Consider the following 20379-nt stretch of genomic DNA (forward strand, 5'->3'; position numbering starts at 1 on the left):
TAGACTTTAGATTAGACTACTAAGGAATCCATTCATTCTATATGATTCCCGAGTCAGATGGGAAATCACATAGAATGCTCATTCCTAACAGCAATGTGCAGCTGAGAAAAACTGTTAATTACGAATGAAATACACCTGTCCGCCTTCATTGTGCTGTAAATTCAAGCTGTCAAAACAAAATGTTGATCTTTTTTCGTTTTTCTTTTAATGTTCCTCTATAAATTGACTTATGCTCCTCATTCCTCTCTTTGTTTTTTGTGCATTTCAATTAGCCTTCGAACATATTTAAAAAGTTCTAGGATGCTGTATTATTTATCGTTTCAACAAATTTGCTTCTTTTACTAATCTTTGTTATTTCGCGTCTTTTTAGAACCAAGTTCCACATTTATCATTCATTTTTTCGGCGTTGCGTCTTCGAAACACAGGAAATGTTGAATTGGCATTAGCGGAAAAATGTCCCAGCGACGTCGGGAGTGGAGATTGTATTCGAGGAGGCCGTGTCCCATCACCACGATTGAAACAGTTTGTAATGATAGATCTAGGACTCTACAAACTTAGGAAAACGCGTTTTTTACGAATACATAAGTCATCTGCTTTTGGTCATTCCCAGGTTTTGTACCAGAAACAGAGCTGCGGAAACTATGAGATAAAATTGGTTGATGATGGTTTCTTTGCTGGTGCTTGATGCCACATTTCATTCGATTGAATTAAACTTTTTTTCTTCTGAAACTGCATTTCTGTTTCACAGGCTTTACATAGTGTATATAAGTAGGGGCGGGTGTAGTGTAGCGGGTAGAGGTTCCGCTTCCTGCATCGATCGCAGGTTCGAATTCGCCCTTGTGCCAACCAAGCCTTCTATGTCTCCATGATCGATAAGTTGATACCAGAATTGTCTAGGAGGATAAAAACACTGACTTGACACACCGGCTAGCCACCGCAAATCATTGTATAGGCCAGTTACACGTTCATAAACCTCAAACGATTGCGAATTGATGTGAACGTGAGGGCGCATCCCAAGCGGGTTGATTAACGCCAGAAACTTTATCCTTTTCCCTTTATAGAAGTTGTAGAATAAGCTTATTTACGAAGGATCCTGCAATGCATTGAAACCAAAAGAAGGAATGGGTTTCTGATGCTTCATGTCCGGAATTTGAGTGCATATTCTATCATATCAAAATTAATATGACGAATTAGCTGACCGCTGAGCTGACAACAGGATACGAGCAGTTTAAGAAGCATAAAAGAAAATGGAGAATAGTGAAGGAGACAAACAACATCCGGTCCCGTGCTCACCGATTCAACGGGAGGTCGTTAGGTACCTACAACCGATTATGTGCAGCCGAATAAGTGATTAAAGAAGAAGATATAGGCAGCTCAGAGCCCGGATACCATAGGCAAGCTGTAATCATTGAGCCACGCCTACCCATCAGCGAGTCACCGAAATCGGGGGCTGCAATTGTATCGCGATTACGTGGTAAAGCTGACCTCTAAGATAGTTCAAAGAACAAAAAAATAACAACGTAGTAACGTTGAAAGTGAAAAAACGATGAAAAAAAGTAAAAAAAAACCAAACTTCTGAAAATGAAGCGAAACGTGGAAAATTTTTTCAGGAACATCAAACATCAACATCAAAAAAAAATATTGGTGACTACGCTCGGAAATTTTGAACTTTGTAACGGTTATTGCGTAACAGCTGCAGTACTCGTAAATTTTGTGATACGTTTGGTCAAGACATGACCGTATTGGTTGCGGCTCCGAAACAGAACAAAATCTGCCATTTTCTAATGTAAAGTTGGATTAAATTTCTTAATATAACTACTTATATGCCATCTTTCTCTTCTTTTTCATTTCGAAACTTTCTCTCGTCTTTTAAGAACCTCTTCGACGGAATCCAAACTAGTGCGTATGTTAAAATGCGAATCCTTCACTCTAGTGCGGAACCAACGGTGCACTATGGCACATTCCCAAGCATTTTCTTCACCTCACGCTTTGTTTAAATTTTGAATTGGATTTCTTTTTATGCTTCCATCTTCGGCGTTGTCCCGATAACTGAGAAGATGAAGGAGGCGCGACTGAGATGGTTTGGTCACGTCTCGAGAAGAAGATTCCGTTGCAAAACCGCTCTGAAGATCGATATTTCAGTAGTGAGGCCACGCGGGAGGCCAAGGATTCGCTGATTGGACCTTGTGAGCTGGATATGATAAATGCGCGTTTGTGTACAGCTGATGCAATGGATAGAACCAACTGGAAGACAAGAAGCAGAAAGGCGGACCCTGCAAGAACGCGGGACAAAAGCAAGGAAGAAGAAGAAGAAGAAATGTTAGAATTTCGTCCTTTGACAGCATTAATAAGGATTCTCTGAAAGAAAGTGAGGTTTTGCAAAACATGTTGGTATTAATTGGTATATATTTTCACTTTATCTTTTTGAGACTTAAAATGTTAGATTTGTTTGTTTTACACAAATAAACCACACTATTATTTTTTATTTCAGTTTCGTGTGCAGTCTTTTGGATATATCTCTATACGTAAACGATCGATACGCCATGTAGAGGCAATACCATAGATAGCGTGCCCCTGCGAGGCATGTTTTGCACCTTATTAGACTGTGAGGGACGTCGATGGACTACGTGATGGGTGGGGCAAAACGCGAACAGAGCTCAATGCTCTGTTGATGAAATTAACTGCGACGCAACGCAATTGACGATCGCCATTGTCGCCGTTATAAAATGCCCAATTACACGGATGATGTTAGGAGAGTCACGTTTTTATGCAAGCGAAGAAGGGGATTCTTACGTTCAACGACTGGAAATCGTAGACCCTGCCGCATACGCGGTTTTTCTTCCTTATTTCAAACAGCAGTTATCACGGAATGATGTTTTAACATGAAATGACATAAACGATATCATCGTACGGATAAAGATAAGTTCCATATCAGATCATGTAAATCGTTGGCCATTATAATATTCAAGCATCCGTGTTAAAGCATGTTTCCACTCTCTGAAGGAGGCATGTTACCTTCATGAGAGAAACTTAGAAAAATAGACACGCGGAGGAATCAGGGTAGAGGTGCAAAGCAGTACGTCCAGTGACCGAAGCTATAAAATGATGGGAATGTTACATTAACCTTTTGCGACATACACGCGCAATTAATGCGCACCATTTCGACGCCGTGCGACCCATCGCACTTCCTTTTCTGAATTTCGTGACTGACACACACACGTGACAGAATAACCCAGTTTTCATATTGTTATTGTCAAAATGGCTGTTGATCAAGCTGTTGTCAAAATGTGCATGAAATGGAGACAGTCTTCTCAGACTCAAATGAAGATGTTGGGACATCCAAAGGAAGACGTGATTTCCTCCTAGGATTAATTAAAAAGAATGGCAGAATTGGTGCAGGGCGTAATGAGAAGGAAGATAGTGGGAATAAAGTTACAGATGCGTTTATTTCTTTTGAGATTATTGATTATCCGCATCGAGTACAATATTGGGAGTACGGTCCCGCCATGGTGAGCTAAGAGCATACCATCACATCAAGCTGTTGCTCGTTGCACCTAGACCCATCTCTGTATTCGCAATATTCAATATATTCAATTCTAACAATTATCATCTGCTAGCTTAGACTCGTGTTGAGTTCATTACAATAGGCGTTTGTGTGATAGTCCTCAGCGTAAATGGGTGTGTACTCATGTTTCGGAGTTTGAGTCTTCGGCGACACCCCAGTCGTAAAAATGCGCATCATGACGACGTTGAGCTAAATTCCTACGCCAGATTATGGTTTCCTCACACCTGCTGGGTAGCCTCTTCTTTTCTTCTCATAGGAACTGCAGCAGATGATGTAATCTTTGATACTGATGGCGGAACGTTTTCCGATACGCACTGCTGCAAAAGGTGCATACAGATATCACGGCAGTGTACACAGAGTTGTATTTGCCCGAGTTCACGCGACAGCGACTGTGTCTAATTAACACAGTGCCACCACTACAGGTTAAAATCAGAGTCTATATTTCAGAGTTTTGGAAATAACGTGGAAGAAAAGTTTAAAAAAAATTGCGTAACAGCAGAGCTGAAAAAAGACCTAAAAGTGTAAAAACCAAAAAGTCCATAAGTTTTCAATAACCGAACGAGAGGCCATCAACGGAGATTTCGGAAAGAAAACGAGAAGTATGGAGAGTAGCTCCTTTTTTCACTCGGTTTTCCCAGCTAGCTCAGACAACATTGTCAGCGTTGACACCGATAATAAGGAAGAGAACGTCATAGTAGTGCGAAACCGTCGCCAGCGTTCGTTAAAGAACGCAAAACCCTTTTTTTGGACTCGATTAACTTAGTTACTTACCAACGATCCACGAAGTATGGTCTTCAAACATTTATACATATAACTTAAAATGAGCGAAGCGAGCTTATAATACCAATGTTAACGTTCGCGCTTACCCTAGAACATGTGGAAATAAAAATACTTCTAGAGTCCAGAGAGTGCGTAGATTAACAAAACACGTGTATATTTTGCTACAGCCATTAAAAGTAGAAAGTATTGCGTATTTCATTGTTGTTCCAATTTTAACACAACTTTCGCAGCTTACCTCTGCTGTCGGCAAACCGCACTCTTTAAATTGTAGTTGCAGATAATCAAAAATCTTAAATGAAATCTGCGTTTCTGTATCTGTATTCTCGCTGTATTTACCAAGAACAAGAAGAAATAATTAAAACAAAATTACTGTCACTAGAGGCTTCGAAGATTGAAAAACCACGCAGCCGTCAATATACTTACAATCAAGTACTATTTATTTTGATATCTCATTAAAAGGATAAAGTCACTGGCGTCTCAATCCACTCGGGAAACGCCAACGCGTTTTTACTGGAATTCGTAATTGTTGAGGTTTTGGAACGCGTGTTGGCCTATACAATGACTTGCGGGGGCCAGCCGATGATGAAGTCAGTGTTTTTATCCTTCCAGACAAGTCTGGTACCAATATATCGACCCCGGAGGGATGAAAGGCTTGGTTTTTTCTAGGGGTGTTTCGAACCCTCGACCGTGTGGCTACAACGGACCTCTAAGCGCCACACCCGCCCGATATCTCATTAGTGTTCCCAAAATTAAAGTCACAAATGCAAATGTTGAGAAAACAGCAAAAGATATGTAGTGTTGTGTTTGAATAGCCATAATTGAACATCCTTCTGAAATTTCACAGAATTTATCTTCTGAAGAGGTAAATGCACAATTATACCAACAACACCTGTAACTTCATAAAGATAACTGAACGGAAGTGAACAAGAGAAGAAAAAACTATACATCGGAATAGAATAGTATTTCTAAGGCAACTGGGACAGTTTCTACTGACAAGTAAAAATATGGCTGCAAAAAAAGCAAAAATAACACAAGTGAACTAAGTTGCGAATCATCTGAGAGATTTGAGCCACATTCACCAAATCGAGCAACGCTTCTTAGGATTCATGGGCGTATCCGGTGGACAGCGGAAAGCTTCAGCAAATCCTTCTATGTTCGACACGACATTGTTGACCCTGCAAATTTCATCAAATCTATGTGAATATTATCAAAGAAGATTGAGTTTGACGAAATACAAAACGTTATAACATAAAAAATATATGAAGAGTTCGTCAAAATTGACCATCTGGAAACTGACTGGAAATAGTTGATGGATTTCGTTTAAAGGAAGTATCACAAGATACAATAAACGTAATCCGAATCAAATACTACTGAGCCAATCGTCAAACAGCATAGTTTTTTAGGGTAAAATCAGGTTATCACTCCGCTTAATTTATTTTTAATATATTTATTTCTATTTTTGTAAGTTATTTTATTTATTTGTTTATTCACTTTAATTTTTTCTTCTTTCAATGATTTCATTTGCACGACTGCACTCCGAATGAGATGTTTTGACACGTCATAATAAATCTTTGTTCGTATTTCTTAGATAACACTAAACCATACCGTGCAGGAGATGGTGCATGGACGTCTGTTAGGAGATCCAAAAAGAATTGGTAGCGACGTTTATACGTTCTGCACCAAATCTGTAAAACAGCAATCAGCAAACAAAAAGTTGTACCCACATTACATGTACAAAAAAACAAGCATGCTTTTTTTGCAGCTAATCAAGTAATCTGATATATACAGCAAATGTGAAGAACTAACTATGGGCCTATTGCTGCGGCCATTTTTATGAAGTCTTTTAAGTCGGGCAGGTAAAACAACCATGAAGAGCAGATCTCCATCAACACATGCCTATTCCACCGTTTAGAAATGCAAGTCAGTTTTAGAACATCTTTTTCGGCCGCTAGTGATATGCGCATCTGCATTTTTAAAAGATGTTATCTTCGCAAAAACAAAACATCTTCGCAAACAAGTACAAATGAAGTAGTTTTCATAGATTGTCCTGTCAGAGATTGCAGATAAATAAGTCACTTCAAGTATGATGATAAAGGGAAGCCCAGAAATCAATCCCATACAAGTCTTCGGAAGTATGGTTCTGCTTCTTTTACAGTGCTCCGCTGTGATGTTTACGAAAGGTTTCAGTAAGCAATTTATAAGTTGTGCATGAACGGAAGGTAGCTCTCTCGGCTGAGCTATATTGCATAGTTAAAAATACTCTCTTTTTCCTGTGAATACTCAATATCGTTAATGTAAAAGTAGAACTTACAAATGCCCATCCCAAAAAAAACATCTGGTCCTCCATAATGTCCTCCATTTTGTGAAGCCGTCTTTCCTCTCTGTTTCTCCTTTGTTTCTGGTAGTTTTTATATGCCTTTTTAAAAGAGAGGTATTTAGGAGGATCATATCAGAAGAGAGGATCACGCCAAAAAAAAAGCCTGGACAGAACGCAAACATACCTTGTATGAGTACTTCACCCCTTCCGTATCAGCTATGTTTTCATCAAGCGTCAGCGTTCCGTTTACTGGGTAACCATAAACCTACGAATTCCTGTTGTTATTCCTCTAAAACTGTGGCACCAAAGAGATATATACAGTTAAAAACAAGTGATTTTCACCTAACTTTACATTAACGCATCCCAAAAGATGCCACTCACGAATCGTTCATTCTACCAATATATTGAGTCGTCCTATTACGCCTCTATTTTTGGAAGTGGGGCGGGCCACAGTTTGAAACTAACCTTTGTACAGCAGTTAATTTCTACTTACTTTTCCTCATTGGTCATTTTGTTTATCGACAGCCCCTTCGTAAGACATTATTATCCTCACGAAGTACGGGCATGCTTGGTGTTTGTTTATGGACCAAAATCTCAAATCTATTATTCAAATTCATACAGCTACCTTTTGTGGAGCACAACGCGATTCTTAAACTTGCTTCTTAGGATAAAATGGTATTCCTAACTGAGTCGCAGATTTCTGCTTCACTAACTTTGGAAGATTCCACAAGAATAGAGCGCAAGAGAGGGATTCAGAGTCATTACCATACCAGTCTACCTGCAACTGGTTGATTTCATACAGACGGATTTACATAACTCCCTCCTGATCACACAAAGTCCAACATTCATTAGTGTTCTCTTCTTCTTTCGAAAGATAATATACAGAGAGAAAATCCGAAGAAGTACTTCAGATGGACTGAATACGAGCGATCAAATAAGATGAAGTAATAAAGAGATGCCCTTGTTGAGGAAAAGATTAGAAAAGAAAGAGAATTAACTTGCAAGACTAAATTATTAGTTTCCCATAAGCCTTGGGACGTATTCAGTGTTCAGTTTTTCCCAGTACCAAAAATATGGCCAGAAACAAAGCATCACGGCGTATATACAGAAATTCTACGAATTTGGAAGTCCTATGGGCTAATCAGTGTCCGGAAGGTCTAACTCAAACGCTTCCTGCAACACTGCGAGTGACGGAATGAACTAACACAAAAAGTAGGTTATAAACTACCAAGCAGTCGGCAAGTAACAAATCCAATTCCACTTAGGATCACCTGTTATCTGATTTAAAGTAGCGGTTAAGCTCGTGCCTTGTGCCACGCGGTTACGAAAACGACACTCAACCACCCAACGCAATCAACCATTCATTACCTCAAACTTGGGTAATTAAACCCCATAAAAATCAACCAAAAAATGTACAAGAGAGAAAAGAACAAAAATGGAATTATTATATAAAAAAAAGACAATGAAACAAAGAAGCCTCACTGGAGGCTTAAGAAGGTCTGCAGGGCGGGTGCGCAGCACTGTTTTTTAGATGAGAGAGGAGATAAGCTGCGCACCCGTCCTGCTCACATACCATCGCGCGGCGAGCAATCGCGATGATCCGCGATACTCCCCGCGGCCCAAATAAAAGACACTGCCAGAATAAAATACACAATCGGCGAGCAAAACAAAAACAAATCTTAAATGAAGCAATTATTCTACATCTTGCAGAAGGTGTAACTGTCTTCTTAAGAGTTTTAATCGCTGCACGCTCTGCCGCAGCCGACGCTTCAACTCCTCTAGCTGTTGTCGGGTTTCTTCGCTTCTCTGAGGCCGAAAGCACAGCGAAGGGTGATGTCCGTAATCGGCGCAGTACCGGCACTTCGTTGTCCTTTTGTCGCACCTATGTCCTCCCGTGCAGCGTTTTTGAGACACCCCTGCAACGTGCGGCTTCGCGTATTATGCGCCATCTCCGGCGGGTGTCGGGGTAGACATCACAAGCGTCCGAGTAATGCACGCCGATTAGTCCACAAAAGACGCACGGCATCGTCGTTTCGTTTTCGTTCCTGATCTGCCCTGCTTCAAATCTGCGGCGAGGGCAAGTCTTCTCGTTCGCCATCTCGTGAATCCGTCGCTCCAGGTCCCTTTTTTCGGTGAGAACACGTAATATCTCCTCGTTGAGACGTCTTGTCTCGCTCGTATCTTTTGGTGCCAGCGCCTCCTCGTGATAAGCGTTCTCCTCGGTAACCTCGGCTCCCACGACCTCGTCTACAACGACAAAAACGTCGTCGGGACGGATTTCCTCTTGCAGTTCTTCCATGAATTCTGCGTTGTCGTCGATAGCGCGTTGTTCCCGTCCCTCTTCGCTTTCCTGCCGCCGCGCGCCCGAATCCTGCGTCTCCGCAGCCTCCGCGCCGCGATGGTCCTCCGCAGACTCGGTCTGCGTCGCGCTATGCTCCAGTTGGGATCCTCGTAGTATGTGCGTGATGTTGTCGAGATTGCGTATTATCAGGTTTTCGAAGAATCGGTTGTCCTCGTCCTCGATCTGCTGATCTTGAAACTGGTCTTCCGCAATGCTCTCGCCAATCGTTCGGAGTAGTCCGGAGTAATGTTGAAGGAATCCGAGCTGCTCTGAAATGGTGTTCTCTAAGTCCTTGAGTCCCATGGCTAAGGTATCACCTTCAGTATCCGTGCGCGGCTCGGCTAGTTTGGCGTTCCATTGCTCCAGCGATATCACGCGTGTAGCTACGAGGAGTGGAGGAAAGGAAAAAGGAACGTGAGTGTCGTTCGCGACAGAAGCAACTCGAGGCGTAGCTTATCCACGGAAGCGGCTGCCATGCTGTGTTTCCAGTATCTGGTCTGCCACGAACTATCATCCGCTCGGAGGGCCTCTATTTGAGTATCCAGGTGAAGGATGGAGCGCATCGTCCTGTGAAGCGTTTCCACGGTTCGCGCAATCTGGTCCACGAGCTGTTGGGGGGTGGGGAGTTGCGGCAGAGCGTGTAGCAGCTCTTCATAGTCGTGCTGTAAGCTACGTAGCTGACATGAAGTGGATGCCGAATGGGTAGGGTTTGGCGATGGAGGAGCCGAGTTGAATTCCATAACTTGCTGAAAAAATAGGCACAACATTGGCGATTCACTAGCCTACGCGTTATCTGTGGAAAATGGTATCCTTCCTTTTTTTTTGTTTTATACTTTGTTATTGTGTAAAAGAGAGAGAGAAAAAAATCGAATGTTGTCTCTTAATCGTGTACAGATGGGTATTCTCATTGCGTGTAGGGTCAGAGCCATTTTTCATGCGCGTCCCGATTTGGTCGTGGTGTGCGAAATCTCTCTAGCGTGGTTGCCAGCAGAGCCCCTTGGTGGGGTTTGGTCTGTGGTCTCTCCCAAGTTGTGCCTCTGGGGGCAGAGGGTATGATGATGCTTCATCCCCGTGCAATACCTGCATCCTTTACTTGTGCAGTCTTTCACAAAGTGGCCTTCTTTCCCACAGTTGAGGCATCTCCTATGTTGTTGCATATAGGTACGTCGCTGGTGGATGCTTGGAATCCTTGTGCAATCAGCTGATTTGTGTTGCGTTGATCCGCAAAACATACATGCATTCGGGTCAGGCTTTGTTGTCGCATTCTTCATGAGGAATTTCTTCGATCTGTTGTTGTTATGAGAATCTCTGCTGCGATCATCACACTTGTTGGGAATGCTATCGATCATTTCACTGATCTGTTCTTGTGTGGTTATCAGATCGTCCAGCTCAGAGAGCACATCCCGCATAATCCAATCGGTTTCTTTCTTATTTTGCAAGAGGCAGCGTTCCAGAACTTGACGCTGCAATGTGTAAGAAAACTTGGAGAGAAGCTTCTTTGTAGGATACGAGCCATTCAGTGTTATTCCCAACTCTTCCAACTGAGTTACTATGGGAAGAATTTGTTCGAGAAGGCGACGTTGAGCGTAGATAGATTTGTTGTCTGCCTTCGTCATTTCAAGGCGCGATTGTAAGTCCGCGATGAGCTTAGATTCGTCCCCATACTTGTCCCTCAAAAGTTGAATGGCGTGCGTATAGTTGGCTTCGGTTATTGGATATCGTTTAATCAGTTCTCGGGGTTCCCCTGCAAAGCGGTTAATAAATAGTTAAACTTCTGTAGATTGGTGAGTGGTTGTCTGTCGACGTTGGATTCGAAAAGTGTCCAAAAGTTGGTGTATTCCTGAAGCTTTCCCGTAAATATGGGTATGGGTATTGGCGGAAGTTTTGGTCTCATCATCTCTGTCCATCCTCTCTCGTCATTTTCCTCCCGGTCCCCAATGTTTTTTGCGTCGAGTTCAATCGCCATCAGACGAGCGCGCTCAATCAACGAAAGCGATGAGTCAATGTAGTCGTTCGCCTGCTTGTCTTGTTCTTCGGGTAGTTCATCGATCTCGTCCAGCGCTGCCGTGAAAGCATTCAAGGCATCTGCCGCTAGCTTTGCCGTGGCGTCGAGTTCAAACAGCGATGCTTTGATGCGTGGAGGAGATGTTGCGTCATCGCTACTAGCTTGCGCGGCGGTGTGAGCAGAATCGATTCTCTCGATTACCCGAGACAAATTATTGCAGTATCGTGTCAGTAAGGCCTTTTTGTTCTTAGTGATGCTGGACCAACCATTTTTCACCAACTGAGAAGACCAAACCGGGCATGCGTATCGCACAAAACAAAAAAAATCTTCAATGAAGATGAACTGAGAAGAAAATAGCTCTGATACGGTACGGATGAGGCTAATGCTACTTTTGTTTCAGGCAGAATCTTGTGCCTTTTCTAGGTCCAGAAAATCGGGAGAATAGAGAGCGCTGTTTGTCTGGCGTCGCCCAAAATGGAGAACGCGAAATTATTTCAAAGCGCAAAAAAAAAAAAAAAACGGGGATTCCCGGAAAGAGAAGAGTGCAATCCAAGTGTGAAAGGAAAAAATGCGGACTGCAGCTGTTCGTTGAAAGTCCTGGCACTACAGCGTAAGAGGTGAGAAGGGAGGAAAGTGATGGCCTGTTTGTTCCTAGCCAAATCCGTGGGGTGTTAAAATTCCAAAATGTGTGAATGATTGGAAAAATCAGCGTTTTTTTTTTTTTTGCGTCGTCCAAAGGGGAAAGCGAGGTTTTACTCCAAAAGTGAAGGAAGAAGGATTGTGTGAAGTAGTGTGAGAGCGATCCAAAACGTGAAATCCACAACAAGAAGCGACAAAATCCGAACTTTCGTTAGCCGAAAATCCCTATCGTACCTGTGTCCGTGCGTCCGAGATCGAAATAGCCATGCACCATAAAGTAGCGGTTAAGCTCGTGCCTTGTGCCACGCGGTTACGAAAACGACACTCAACCACCCAACGCAATCAACCATTCATTACCTCAAACTTGGGTAATTAAACCCCATAAAAATCAACCAAAAATGTACAAGAGAGAAAAGAACAAAAATGGAATTATTATATAAAAAAAAGACAATGAAACAAAGAAGCCTCACTGGAGGCTTAAGAAGGTCTGCAGGGCGGGTGCGCAGCACTGTTTTTTAGATGAGAGAGGAGATAAGCTGCGCACCCGTCCTGCTCACATACCATCGCGCGGCGAGCAATCGCGATGATCCGCGATATGATTAACCTCTGCGCTCGTTGTTCCTTTGCCACGGTTGTGATACTTTCATCTCTCGCGAATGCGCATGAAGGTTGCCCAGAAGCTTTCCTTTCCGCAAAAGAATTGAAACAAGATCATCGTACTTTCCTTCAAAGAACTCCGCGTAACATTCTCACTCGCGAGGATGGTCTTACTGCAGTTTTGTTTTGCACGTTTTGCCTAACTGATGCTTGATGTTATTGTTGACGATGTCGTCAGCGGAACGAAGTTGTAGCTGCCGACCAGCAACTTCCACTCCCATGTTGTCCTTTGCCAATTCTATCGTAATACTCATACTCACGACAGTGGCAGTGAATATTCTGGTCGAGATTATTTCACCTTGTTGAACCGTTCTGTCCACGATGTTTGTGACATTAATGTAGAATTGGAAAATTTCTGTGGTTAATTTGCTATACCGAATTATCGGATACTATATTCCGACTTCTCGTTGGTAATCATCATAATATTCCGACTTCTCGTCGGAAAAATCGGAAGCCTAGCTAAAAGTAAAACCCCGCTAGGATTCACCACTGTCTTAGCAAAACGTTGCGAGGTGGCTCCCCGATCTATACACCTTGAGCGACGACCTATTGTGAAACCTAAGCTCGCCGTGGCAGGGGTGCTTAGGTTGGGGAAAAGTTTCTTTTGCCACTCTAGCATATTCAGTGCCTCAGTACTGCACACTGGGCCCCGCCGTCTCTGACGTAGGACGGGATGGCTATCGGTGAGAGGCGATCAAATCTCAGGTTGCTCAGGACGTCTTAGATACCCTGGACCAAAGCGACACATGCTATGGGGACCGTCTCAGACTGTGTACTTACAACGCGAAAACAGTCTCCAAAGACACTGACCTGCATGCCTTTCTCGGAGCTGCAGAGCGCATCAAATTTGACGTGATGGCTTTGCAGGAGATCAGTTGCAGAAGGAGCAACGTAGGACAGATGAATGACGCTACACTCGTCATTCGTGGAAAGAAGGTTCCTTCGAGAAATGTAGGCAGTGTGGGTTTTGTTGCGAAACTGTAGTCTATCTTTTCGATTCATACCAGATCCTGTCACCCCGTCTGCCCATTCTTCGCCTCCGCCCTCTGCGTCAAAAACCTATGCTACTCACCAACGTCAGCAACTGATGAATCCGAATTGAATCCGAAATATGTTTTAGGAGGAGCTGGAGGAAGTAATCCGCAAAGAGAAGCCCTTCTACAAATTCGTTCTCGGAGACTTCAACGTAAAACTAGGAAATGCCACAGAAGAGAAAAACAGGATTTGAAGATTTGGACTAGGAGACCGGAATTAAAATGACAATCGTCTCGTCGGGCTGTTGTCTGCCGCTCGCCTCTTTCATGGGAATTCTCTTTTCCTGTTGAAAGATCATTGTCAGTGGACATGGAAATCACCCAAGGGTGTCATTCGTGAGATCGACGACATAATAACCACCCTAAGGTGGTGTCTACTTGACATCTCAGTATTACGTCCTTTTGTAGTAGTTCTGATCACCGTCTCCTTTGTGCGAAATTACGACTTAGCCACACGATGGAAAAGGACATCTGCTATCGAAAACGAAGGAGTGGAAAAGTCGTCTACGATGATTGCGTACTCGAGGACTCGTTGTCCCAAGGTGACTGGCACATCGAGGAGGACCCAAACGTGGACTACGAGAGACTCAGAGAATTGTGAGCTGAGCGTGCATTGAAGCCGCGCACGACATACTTGGATCGAATTTTGAAGACCACCAAGGAATTGTTGGAAAGAAGAAGGGCTTTGAGGGTTGATCCGAATACGTCGTACATTGAGCGGTTAGTAGCAAACACTAGCTGCAGAATAGCGTTGCAGGAGGATCCTCCGAAATACAGGCAGAAGAAGATTCTGGAAGCAGCACAAAGAAAAACGAGTCTAAAGAAGTGCCGCACGGATCTCCGCGAATAATATTCCGCTAGCAGCCTTGCTGAGTGAAGATGGAACTCGCAAGTCTTCTCGTCGTCAAGCCCAATCATCCCGACTGGTGAAACTCCACCATGGATTCTCTCTTCGGAAGTACGACTCGCTACTGATAGGCACAGCCCCCAGACCTGATTTTATATCAGCAGACTTTCTTCGGGCTGGTTGCCATCTACTTCATGTAATCTTAACCGCGCACATGACACCCCACCTTCACAAAGAAAGGATCCGAGACCAGTGGAAGACCTCGCGAACCGTTCTTATTCATGAGAAAGGTTACCGAGAGGACCTTCGGAACTACTATCGTCTACTACGACGATACCGTATTCGAGAACTCTTTATCCCAAGGTGACTGGCACATCGAGGAGGACCCAAACGTTGACTACGAGATGGTACTCAGAGGATTACGAGTCGGTGCTAAAATATTGCATGAGGATCATTTGAAATACAGGCAGAAGAAGATTCTGGAAGTAGCACAAAGAAGAACTAGTCTAAAGAAATGCTGCAGGGATCTCTGCGAATATAATATCTCGCAGGCAGCTTTGCTGAGAAAACGGGACTCGCAGGTCTTTTCGTCGTGAGATCTAAATTATTACGGAGAGGTTCTACTCGAGCTTTTTCCGTTCATCAACTCCGGTGTCGAGTCCGATCGTCCCCACAGGTAAATCTCCACCACGGATTCTCCCTTCGGAAGTACGACTTGCTATCAAGAGCATGGTATCTGGCACACCCCCGGACCTGATTTTGTATCAGCAGACTTTCTTCGGGCTGATGGCCATCTACTCTATGTAATCTTAGCAGGGCACATGACATCCTACCTCCAGAAAGAAAGGATCCCAAATCAGTGGAACACTTCGCGAACCGTTCTAATCCATGAGAAAGGTGACCGAGGGGACCTTCGGAGCTGCCGTCAGATATGCGTGTTGGCGTGTTATACAAAGTATTCACTAGGATCATCTTCACGCGCATATCTAGGGCGCTGGATAAAGCCCAGCCCCAAGAATAAGCTGGATTCCGTCAGACTTCAGCGGCTTGGACACCATCCAGACCGTGTCGAGGGTCATAGAGGTTTGCCGAAAATACCGCCTGTCCTTTGTTCTAACCTTCGTGAACTATGAGGCCTTCGACAACGTAGAAACGAATGCAATACTGTCAGCACTGGTCGACCAAGGTGTGGACGCTTCGTATGTGAGGACATCAGCCAGTTGCTACGATCAATGAACCACTACACTACGGCTTTTACACCGTTTCCCTACCATACCCATTGGAAAGGGGGTACGACAAAAATACAGATACTATATCGCCGAAGCTGTTCACGGCTGCATTGCAATGGATAACGAAATAAGTTTCCTAGGAAGAAAGGGGTATACGCGTTGATGGAAGATTCCCCTCCAACCTTCGTTGTAACAGAGAGAACGACGGCATCGTTCTCTTCTCGAGAAGTACCAGTGGAACAGAAACGGTGCTCAAGGAATAGATTGAAACAGGAAAGAGAGTAGGACTGCGAATAAACAGAAAGAAGACACAGCTTATGAGGAACGCCTACTGGAGATAGGAGTACAACTTGAAGGCTCACAAAGCTCGTGGAAACTTTGTCACCTATGACGATCAATGAATATGGAAAATGACCTGAAGAAAGAACTGAATATAGGGGTGACAGCAGCATGGACATTATTCCTACCCGTCAGGTGAGCTACGGACCAACTGACGGACCAAGATCTTCGTGCCCATCTGTTTGACTCGACAGTTCTTCCAGCGCTTTGTTACGCAGCAGAGACGTGAGCCAACACCGATGCCACGTCTAGGAAACTTCTCACTACCCACAGAGCCCTTGAGGGATGTCTTCTGATGAGTAAACGGCGCACACATCATCTAACCGGTTTTCACAGCTCCGGCTTAAGAGCAATATCGCGACTTTGCGACCCAACGGAATACGTATCGCAAGCAAAGCGTGGATGGCCCGGTCACATTCTTAGAAGAATCTAGATAGACTAAAAGAACGCTAGAGTGGATCCCAAGAGATGCTAGGGGATCTCGATGGGAGACCGCCAATGAGAAGGGGTGATGTATTAGCTGCGCGGATGGACCAGCTGAGAGCTCAGCCGGATACTGCTCAAGAACCTATTCAACGTCACTCACGAAACATGAGAACATCTTGGATAACAACGGCGAGGGAACGAGTATAAGAGATGCTGAGGTTCGCACGTTCAGTGAAGAAAGGCCACCTAAGTATCTAAGTAAGTGATTTCCTGTATAATGCACGAAGCATAATTATGCATGTATCAGGCACAATTTGATTTACCAAATGTTCTGTGCCTGAAATAATACGAAGATCTTTAATGGCCGCTTATTCAGTGATCTTCAATCTTAACCGAATCCGGTGCAAGCGTGCTTTGTGCGTAGAGATAGCCATTTTAGTCTTTTTTTTTCGTTTCGGCAGCATATATGGCTACTGTGACCCGTCCTTTGAGTGGGTTGCCGTAGTACACCCTGGGTTTAATTCCGACACCCATAACCGAGGTTGCAAGCCTCTAGTCTCAAAACGTTTATGGGAGGTCGTACTGTCTTTCCATAATGAAAGATGGAGCTTATTAGTTGGAGGCAAACCCAGGCCGCCTTGTTGTTACCTCCCAGTTACTTGATTGAAGGTTTTTGGGGGGACGGACATGGGCGATACAAAGATATCATAAGAAAGTTCTGAGGCAGTAGAAACAGGGAGTCCCTTGAATCTACGCGCCTTTTAGGGCAAGCACAGGGTCGCTTTGGCTTGCGGTTGTCTTCCGCTTCCCCATCTCCAGATACCTCTTGACTAACCTGCAGCAATCCCTCTCGTGAGGGATAACGATGGAGATTACGATAGTGACTCAGAGTTCCCTCTTGAGGATAGCCTTTCAAATGTTCTTCGAAGTGTTGGAACAAACGGGACAAATGATAAGGTGTCTGGCGTTAATCAATCCGGTTAGGATGCGCCAGCACGCTCACTTCAACTCAGAATCGTTTGAGGTTTACGAACGTGTAACTGGTCTATACAATGACTTGCGATGGCTTGCCGATGAGTCAAGTGCGTGTTTTTATCCTCCCAGACAAGTCTGGTTTCCGACTGCGCTGCACCCTTCCCGTTAAAACAAACAGTGTGAGTAAATTCATCGCAGGTTCACCATATCCGGCGAGCGCGGAAAGCTCTAGAATTGTGAAAGTTTCCGTCCTTTTTGTCAAAAACGGAACTGCATGGAAGGGATTTTATAGCCATAGCAAAATCTTTCTGTTTAGGTTATCTTTTTTGTGCTTTGGAAGCACAGACTGAGATTTCAGGTCGTACACTCGAATTTCTTCTTTTTCCTTTTCTTTTCGTTTCTTCTTCAATTTCTTCTTCATAAAATTGCAAAATGTGGGTAAGCAAAACGCTAATCTGTTCAGTTACACAGAAAAGTAGGAACGAGAATTCAATTAATCACAAAAACTTAGAAAAACCTTAAAAAATTACTTTAAAAACCTTAAAAACTACTTAGAGCATTTACATACGACTTGGAGGTGATTTTAGCTGTTGACACTGACTCTGACTGGAAACGGCTGATAGACTGGTCGTCTGGTTGTTGTGTTGAAAAAAGGGTTATAAGTAGGTGCTAACAGAACTCTGAGAGACAAGTAAGGATGCACTTTTAGAGAAGGGCTTGCACTGTAAAACACTTAAACTTCCTTTCTTAGAAACCTTCTGGTCTTCTTTCTTTGAAAGTCTAGTTGGTAAAAAGTTGAGGATTTTAGCAAATTTTTCAACATTTCCTCTACTAACTTTCGAAGGAACGAAAAAACTTGGACACTTAAAATTTGAACTCTTCTAGTGACCATCATCCTCCATGACAAATCTTTAACCAATTTATTTTCTTGAAACTCGAGGTGAAACACGACACCAAATCAAATCGAGACGGGACGCCGTCAAATAGCTGTACTAAAATAAAATGAAAAAATGCAGACAAAGGAGTGGGACGGGTCCCAAGGCGTCGTGCCCAGGCGCCAATAACGGTTATTATGGGGTGAAACGATTCTCATAGAGTCGAAATGGTGCTCTGACGCCAGAAAGCATTAAAATCGAATGGGACGGGATTCGTGGATCGGCGGGCCGTAGTACCACGCAGAAACTCAAAGTGAGTTTGCGAAGAAGTAAACGAAACTTTGTGCGCTTCAAAGGAGGTTTCACCCTTACGTACTGTTCCGCATGTCTGTTCCTCTGCACGTTTTCTTCATTAGGTTCATAACACTCTTTCTTCAGAAATTGCTCCTCTATGTGACGTTCTGGGTTTAAGAAAAGGATCTCGCGAGGGGACTTCTTTTGTATCAGAAGAGTCACGTAATGTGCAGTGAAGGGCTAACCTTCTGTATAAAATAATTTGGCGAAATTCTTGTCAGCTCTTCTGTCTTTTCTTTCTGTTTTCTGTTAAGTGGCACATCTATGGGTGTTTTTAAAAAAATAAATAAATAGGAAACGCAAATGCAAAAGGCTGTTTAAATACTAGACAAGAGTTTACGTGATCTAACGTTGTCAGATCATCATCAGATTAAGAATGTCAATTCTGCTCCAGTTTTTGAGGAGAAAGAGAAGAAAGCATAGGCTTCGATCTAGGTTTTCAAATTTTCACTTTGAATTTTCAATTTGGAGTGTGTGTAGTTGTAAAATCAAGTTTGAGTACTCTCCCAATATAGCACTGACGCATTTAAGTCGAGGACCATGAAATCACATCGGTTTATAATCATTTCATGAATGCTTAAATTTTCTAAAACGAAAGAGCGAAAGAAGATAAATTTAATTTCTACTGATTAGTAAAGAGGGACGAAGCGTGTACGAGCAGACTCTGATAACCGGCATTAGCCGGACGTTCAGACTGATAGACAAAATATGCCTCTACAACAGTTTGGTATAAACTACTTCTTTGTGGCCGTCGTTATTGGGCAATTCGTAGAGCGAACGCTGCACTGATTTTGTCCTTATCTTCAACTATAGATGTCTTTCTTTTTGTTTTCATCAAAATGTTGTGCTTTCATCAAAATTGCTTTTCTAGGTGACAATATAAAAATTTGTCATAGCCGGCTAAGCAGTGCCTTTATTAAACTCCTTAGCGCTGAATGCGACACTCTCACTCCTCTCATGATCCGTAGTCGTTTCAGTAAAAACACGACAACACCGCGCTGCGCTATCCCGCGACATTGATCGAATGGATCACTGTGCCCTCAGCAAAGCACTTATTACATTGTCACCCTTTAATATGTATTTATTCTACTGTCACTACTTACTCCACTTTTCCTGTTTTCTTTCTTTATTTCTTTCCTCCTCATCTCATCTAGATCACCCCTCCTCTTACCACCCTCTCCTGCTCCCACACCCTTCTTACAACCTCCACTTTGAGTAAATCCCAACGCACGTTTGACTCTGGGCACAAATTTGATATCTACAAACTGCGATCTTAAAACCTCTTTCTAAGCACAACAAAGAAAAACAATAATGGACTTAGGCGAAACCACATGACCATATCAATGAACTCATACGAAAATAGAAGAACGGACTATCAGAAGCGGAACAGAAGTACTACTAAAAGGTTCGGTGGAGACGGGGCACCGCAAGTGTTCACGGACCAAGCGCGCAACACATTTGATACCGACTCCAGCTCCACCTAAACTCTAACGGAAATGTATAATGAGGCCGTTTTTATGCAATTAGTGATTAACGGCAGGAGTGTACTGTTAGACATTGAAGATCCCTATCACTGCAAAAGATGTGCACCATTTTTATAAAGGATTTTGTTGCTGATATAGATAAAACCTAGGTTGAGAAGAGCTGCACTTGGATACTCACAGGTTCTAATAGTTTAGCAGGTATATTTTTTGCCTGTACATTCAGTTGTCCATTACACACTCGAAGTTTCGAATAGGACGCATTGTTTAATTACATTGATTATATAGATTTTATTGATTTAAATGCACATTTGACTCCTCCTGGAAAAGTTCATACTATTTTACGTTTAAATTAAAAGAGGAAAAGTCAGCTTTGTTTAGTATTTTGGATGATATTTGCACATCGCCGCAGAGTGATCATGGACTAACAGTGTTGGCGTAAGCGACTACGCAACTACAACATTTCTATTGTCGCTACATGCAAAACGAGTAGGCAAAAATCAAACTGCGATAAA

General features: G+C 43.2%; 7 protein-coding genes across 9 annotated transcripts in view; 3 read left to right on the forward strand and 4 right to left on the reverse strand.

The window, feature by feature from the left end:
- Positions 1-2077: 2077 nt before the first annotated feature.
- Positions 2078-2362, forward strand: RB195_017740 (uncharacterized protein; the record flags this gene model as incomplete). Its single annotated transcript, XM_064184865.1, has 1 exon — positions 2078-2362. The coding sequence occupies one exon, from the start codon at positions 2078-2080 to the stop codon at positions 2360-2362; it is 285 nt and encodes a 94-aa protein (XP_064040746.1).
- Positions 2363-5420: 3058 nt separating this feature from the next.
- On the reverse strand, positions 5421-9306 carry RB195_017741 (uncharacterized protein; the record flags this gene model as incomplete). 2 transcript variants are annotated; one of them, XM_064184867.1, is made up of 5 exons in its annotated part: positions 5421-5520; positions 5951-6030; positions 6657-6761; positions 6847-6911; positions 8577-9306. In XM_064184867.1, 5 exons carry the CDS (start codon positions 9304-9306, stop codon positions 5421-5423), a joined length of 1080 nt encoding a protein of 359 aa, XP_064040747.1. The 2 variants fall into 2 exon arrangements, with proteins under 2 accessions (XP_064040747.1, XP_064040748.1); XM_064184866.1 differs by lacking the exons at positions 5421-5520; positions 5951-6030; positions 6657-6761; positions 6847-6911 and having other exon boundaries at positions 8545-9306.
- Positions 9307-9672: 366 nt separating this feature from the next.
- Positions 9673-10619, reverse strand: RB195_017742 (uncharacterized protein; the record flags this gene model as incomplete). Of its 2 annotated transcripts, XM_064184868.1 has the most annotated exons (2): positions 9673-9749; positions 10238-10619. In XM_064184868.1, the coding sequence occupies 2 exons, from the start codon at positions 10617-10619 to the stop codon at positions 9673-9675; spliced, it is 459 nt and encodes a 152-aa protein (XP_064040749.1). The 2 variants fall into 2 exon arrangements, with proteins under 2 accessions (XP_064040749.1, XP_064040750.1); XM_064184869.1 differs by lacking the exon at positions 9673-9749 and having other exon boundaries at positions 9936-10619.
- A 110-nt stretch (positions 10620-10729) lies between these two features.
- Positions 10730-12558, reverse strand: RB195_017743 (uncharacterized protein; the record flags this gene model as incomplete). Its single annotated transcript, XM_064184870.1, has 2 exons — positions 10730-11264; positions 12419-12558. The coding sequence occupies 2 exons, from the start codon at positions 12556-12558 to the stop codon at positions 10730-10732; spliced, it is 675 nt and encodes a 224-aa protein (XP_064040751.1).
- Positions 12559-13795: 1237 nt separating this feature from the next.
- RB195_017744 (uncharacterized protein) lies at positions 13796-14188 on the forward strand (the record flags this gene model as incomplete). The annotated part of the gene is made up of 2 exons (XM_064184871.1): positions 13796-13935; positions 14029-14188. 2 exons carry the CDS (start codon positions 13796-13798, stop codon positions 14186-14188), a joined length of 300 nt encoding a protein of 99 aa, XP_064040752.1.
- Positions 14189-14466: 278 nt separating this feature from the next.
- On the forward strand, positions 14467-14781 carry RB195_017745 (uncharacterized protein; the record flags this gene model as incomplete). Its single annotated transcript, XM_064184872.1, has 1 exon — positions 14467-14781. The coding sequence occupies one exon, from the start codon at positions 14467-14469 to the stop codon at positions 14779-14781; it is 315 nt and encodes a 104-aa protein (XP_064040753.1).
- A 4977-nt stretch (positions 14782-19758) lies between these two features.
- RB195_017746 (uncharacterized protein) overlaps positions 19759-20379 on the reverse strand; it is a gene marked incomplete at both ends in the record, with an annotated part of 37055 nt that continues 36434 nt past the window's right edge. The window contains one exon of the mRNA XM_064184875.1: positions 19759-19863. Coding sequence (XP_064040754.1) covers positions 19759-19863 — 105 coding nt within the window. The remainder of the gene's footprint in view (positions 19864-20379) is intronic.

Source organism: Necator americanus, chromosome II, assembly GCF_031761385.1.
Source record: "Necator americanus strain Aroian chromosome II, whole genome shotgun sequence".
In the NCBI taxonomy this organism is placed as follows: Eukaryota; Metazoa; Nematoda; class Chromadorea; order Rhabditida; family Ancylostomatidae; genus Necator; species Necator americanus.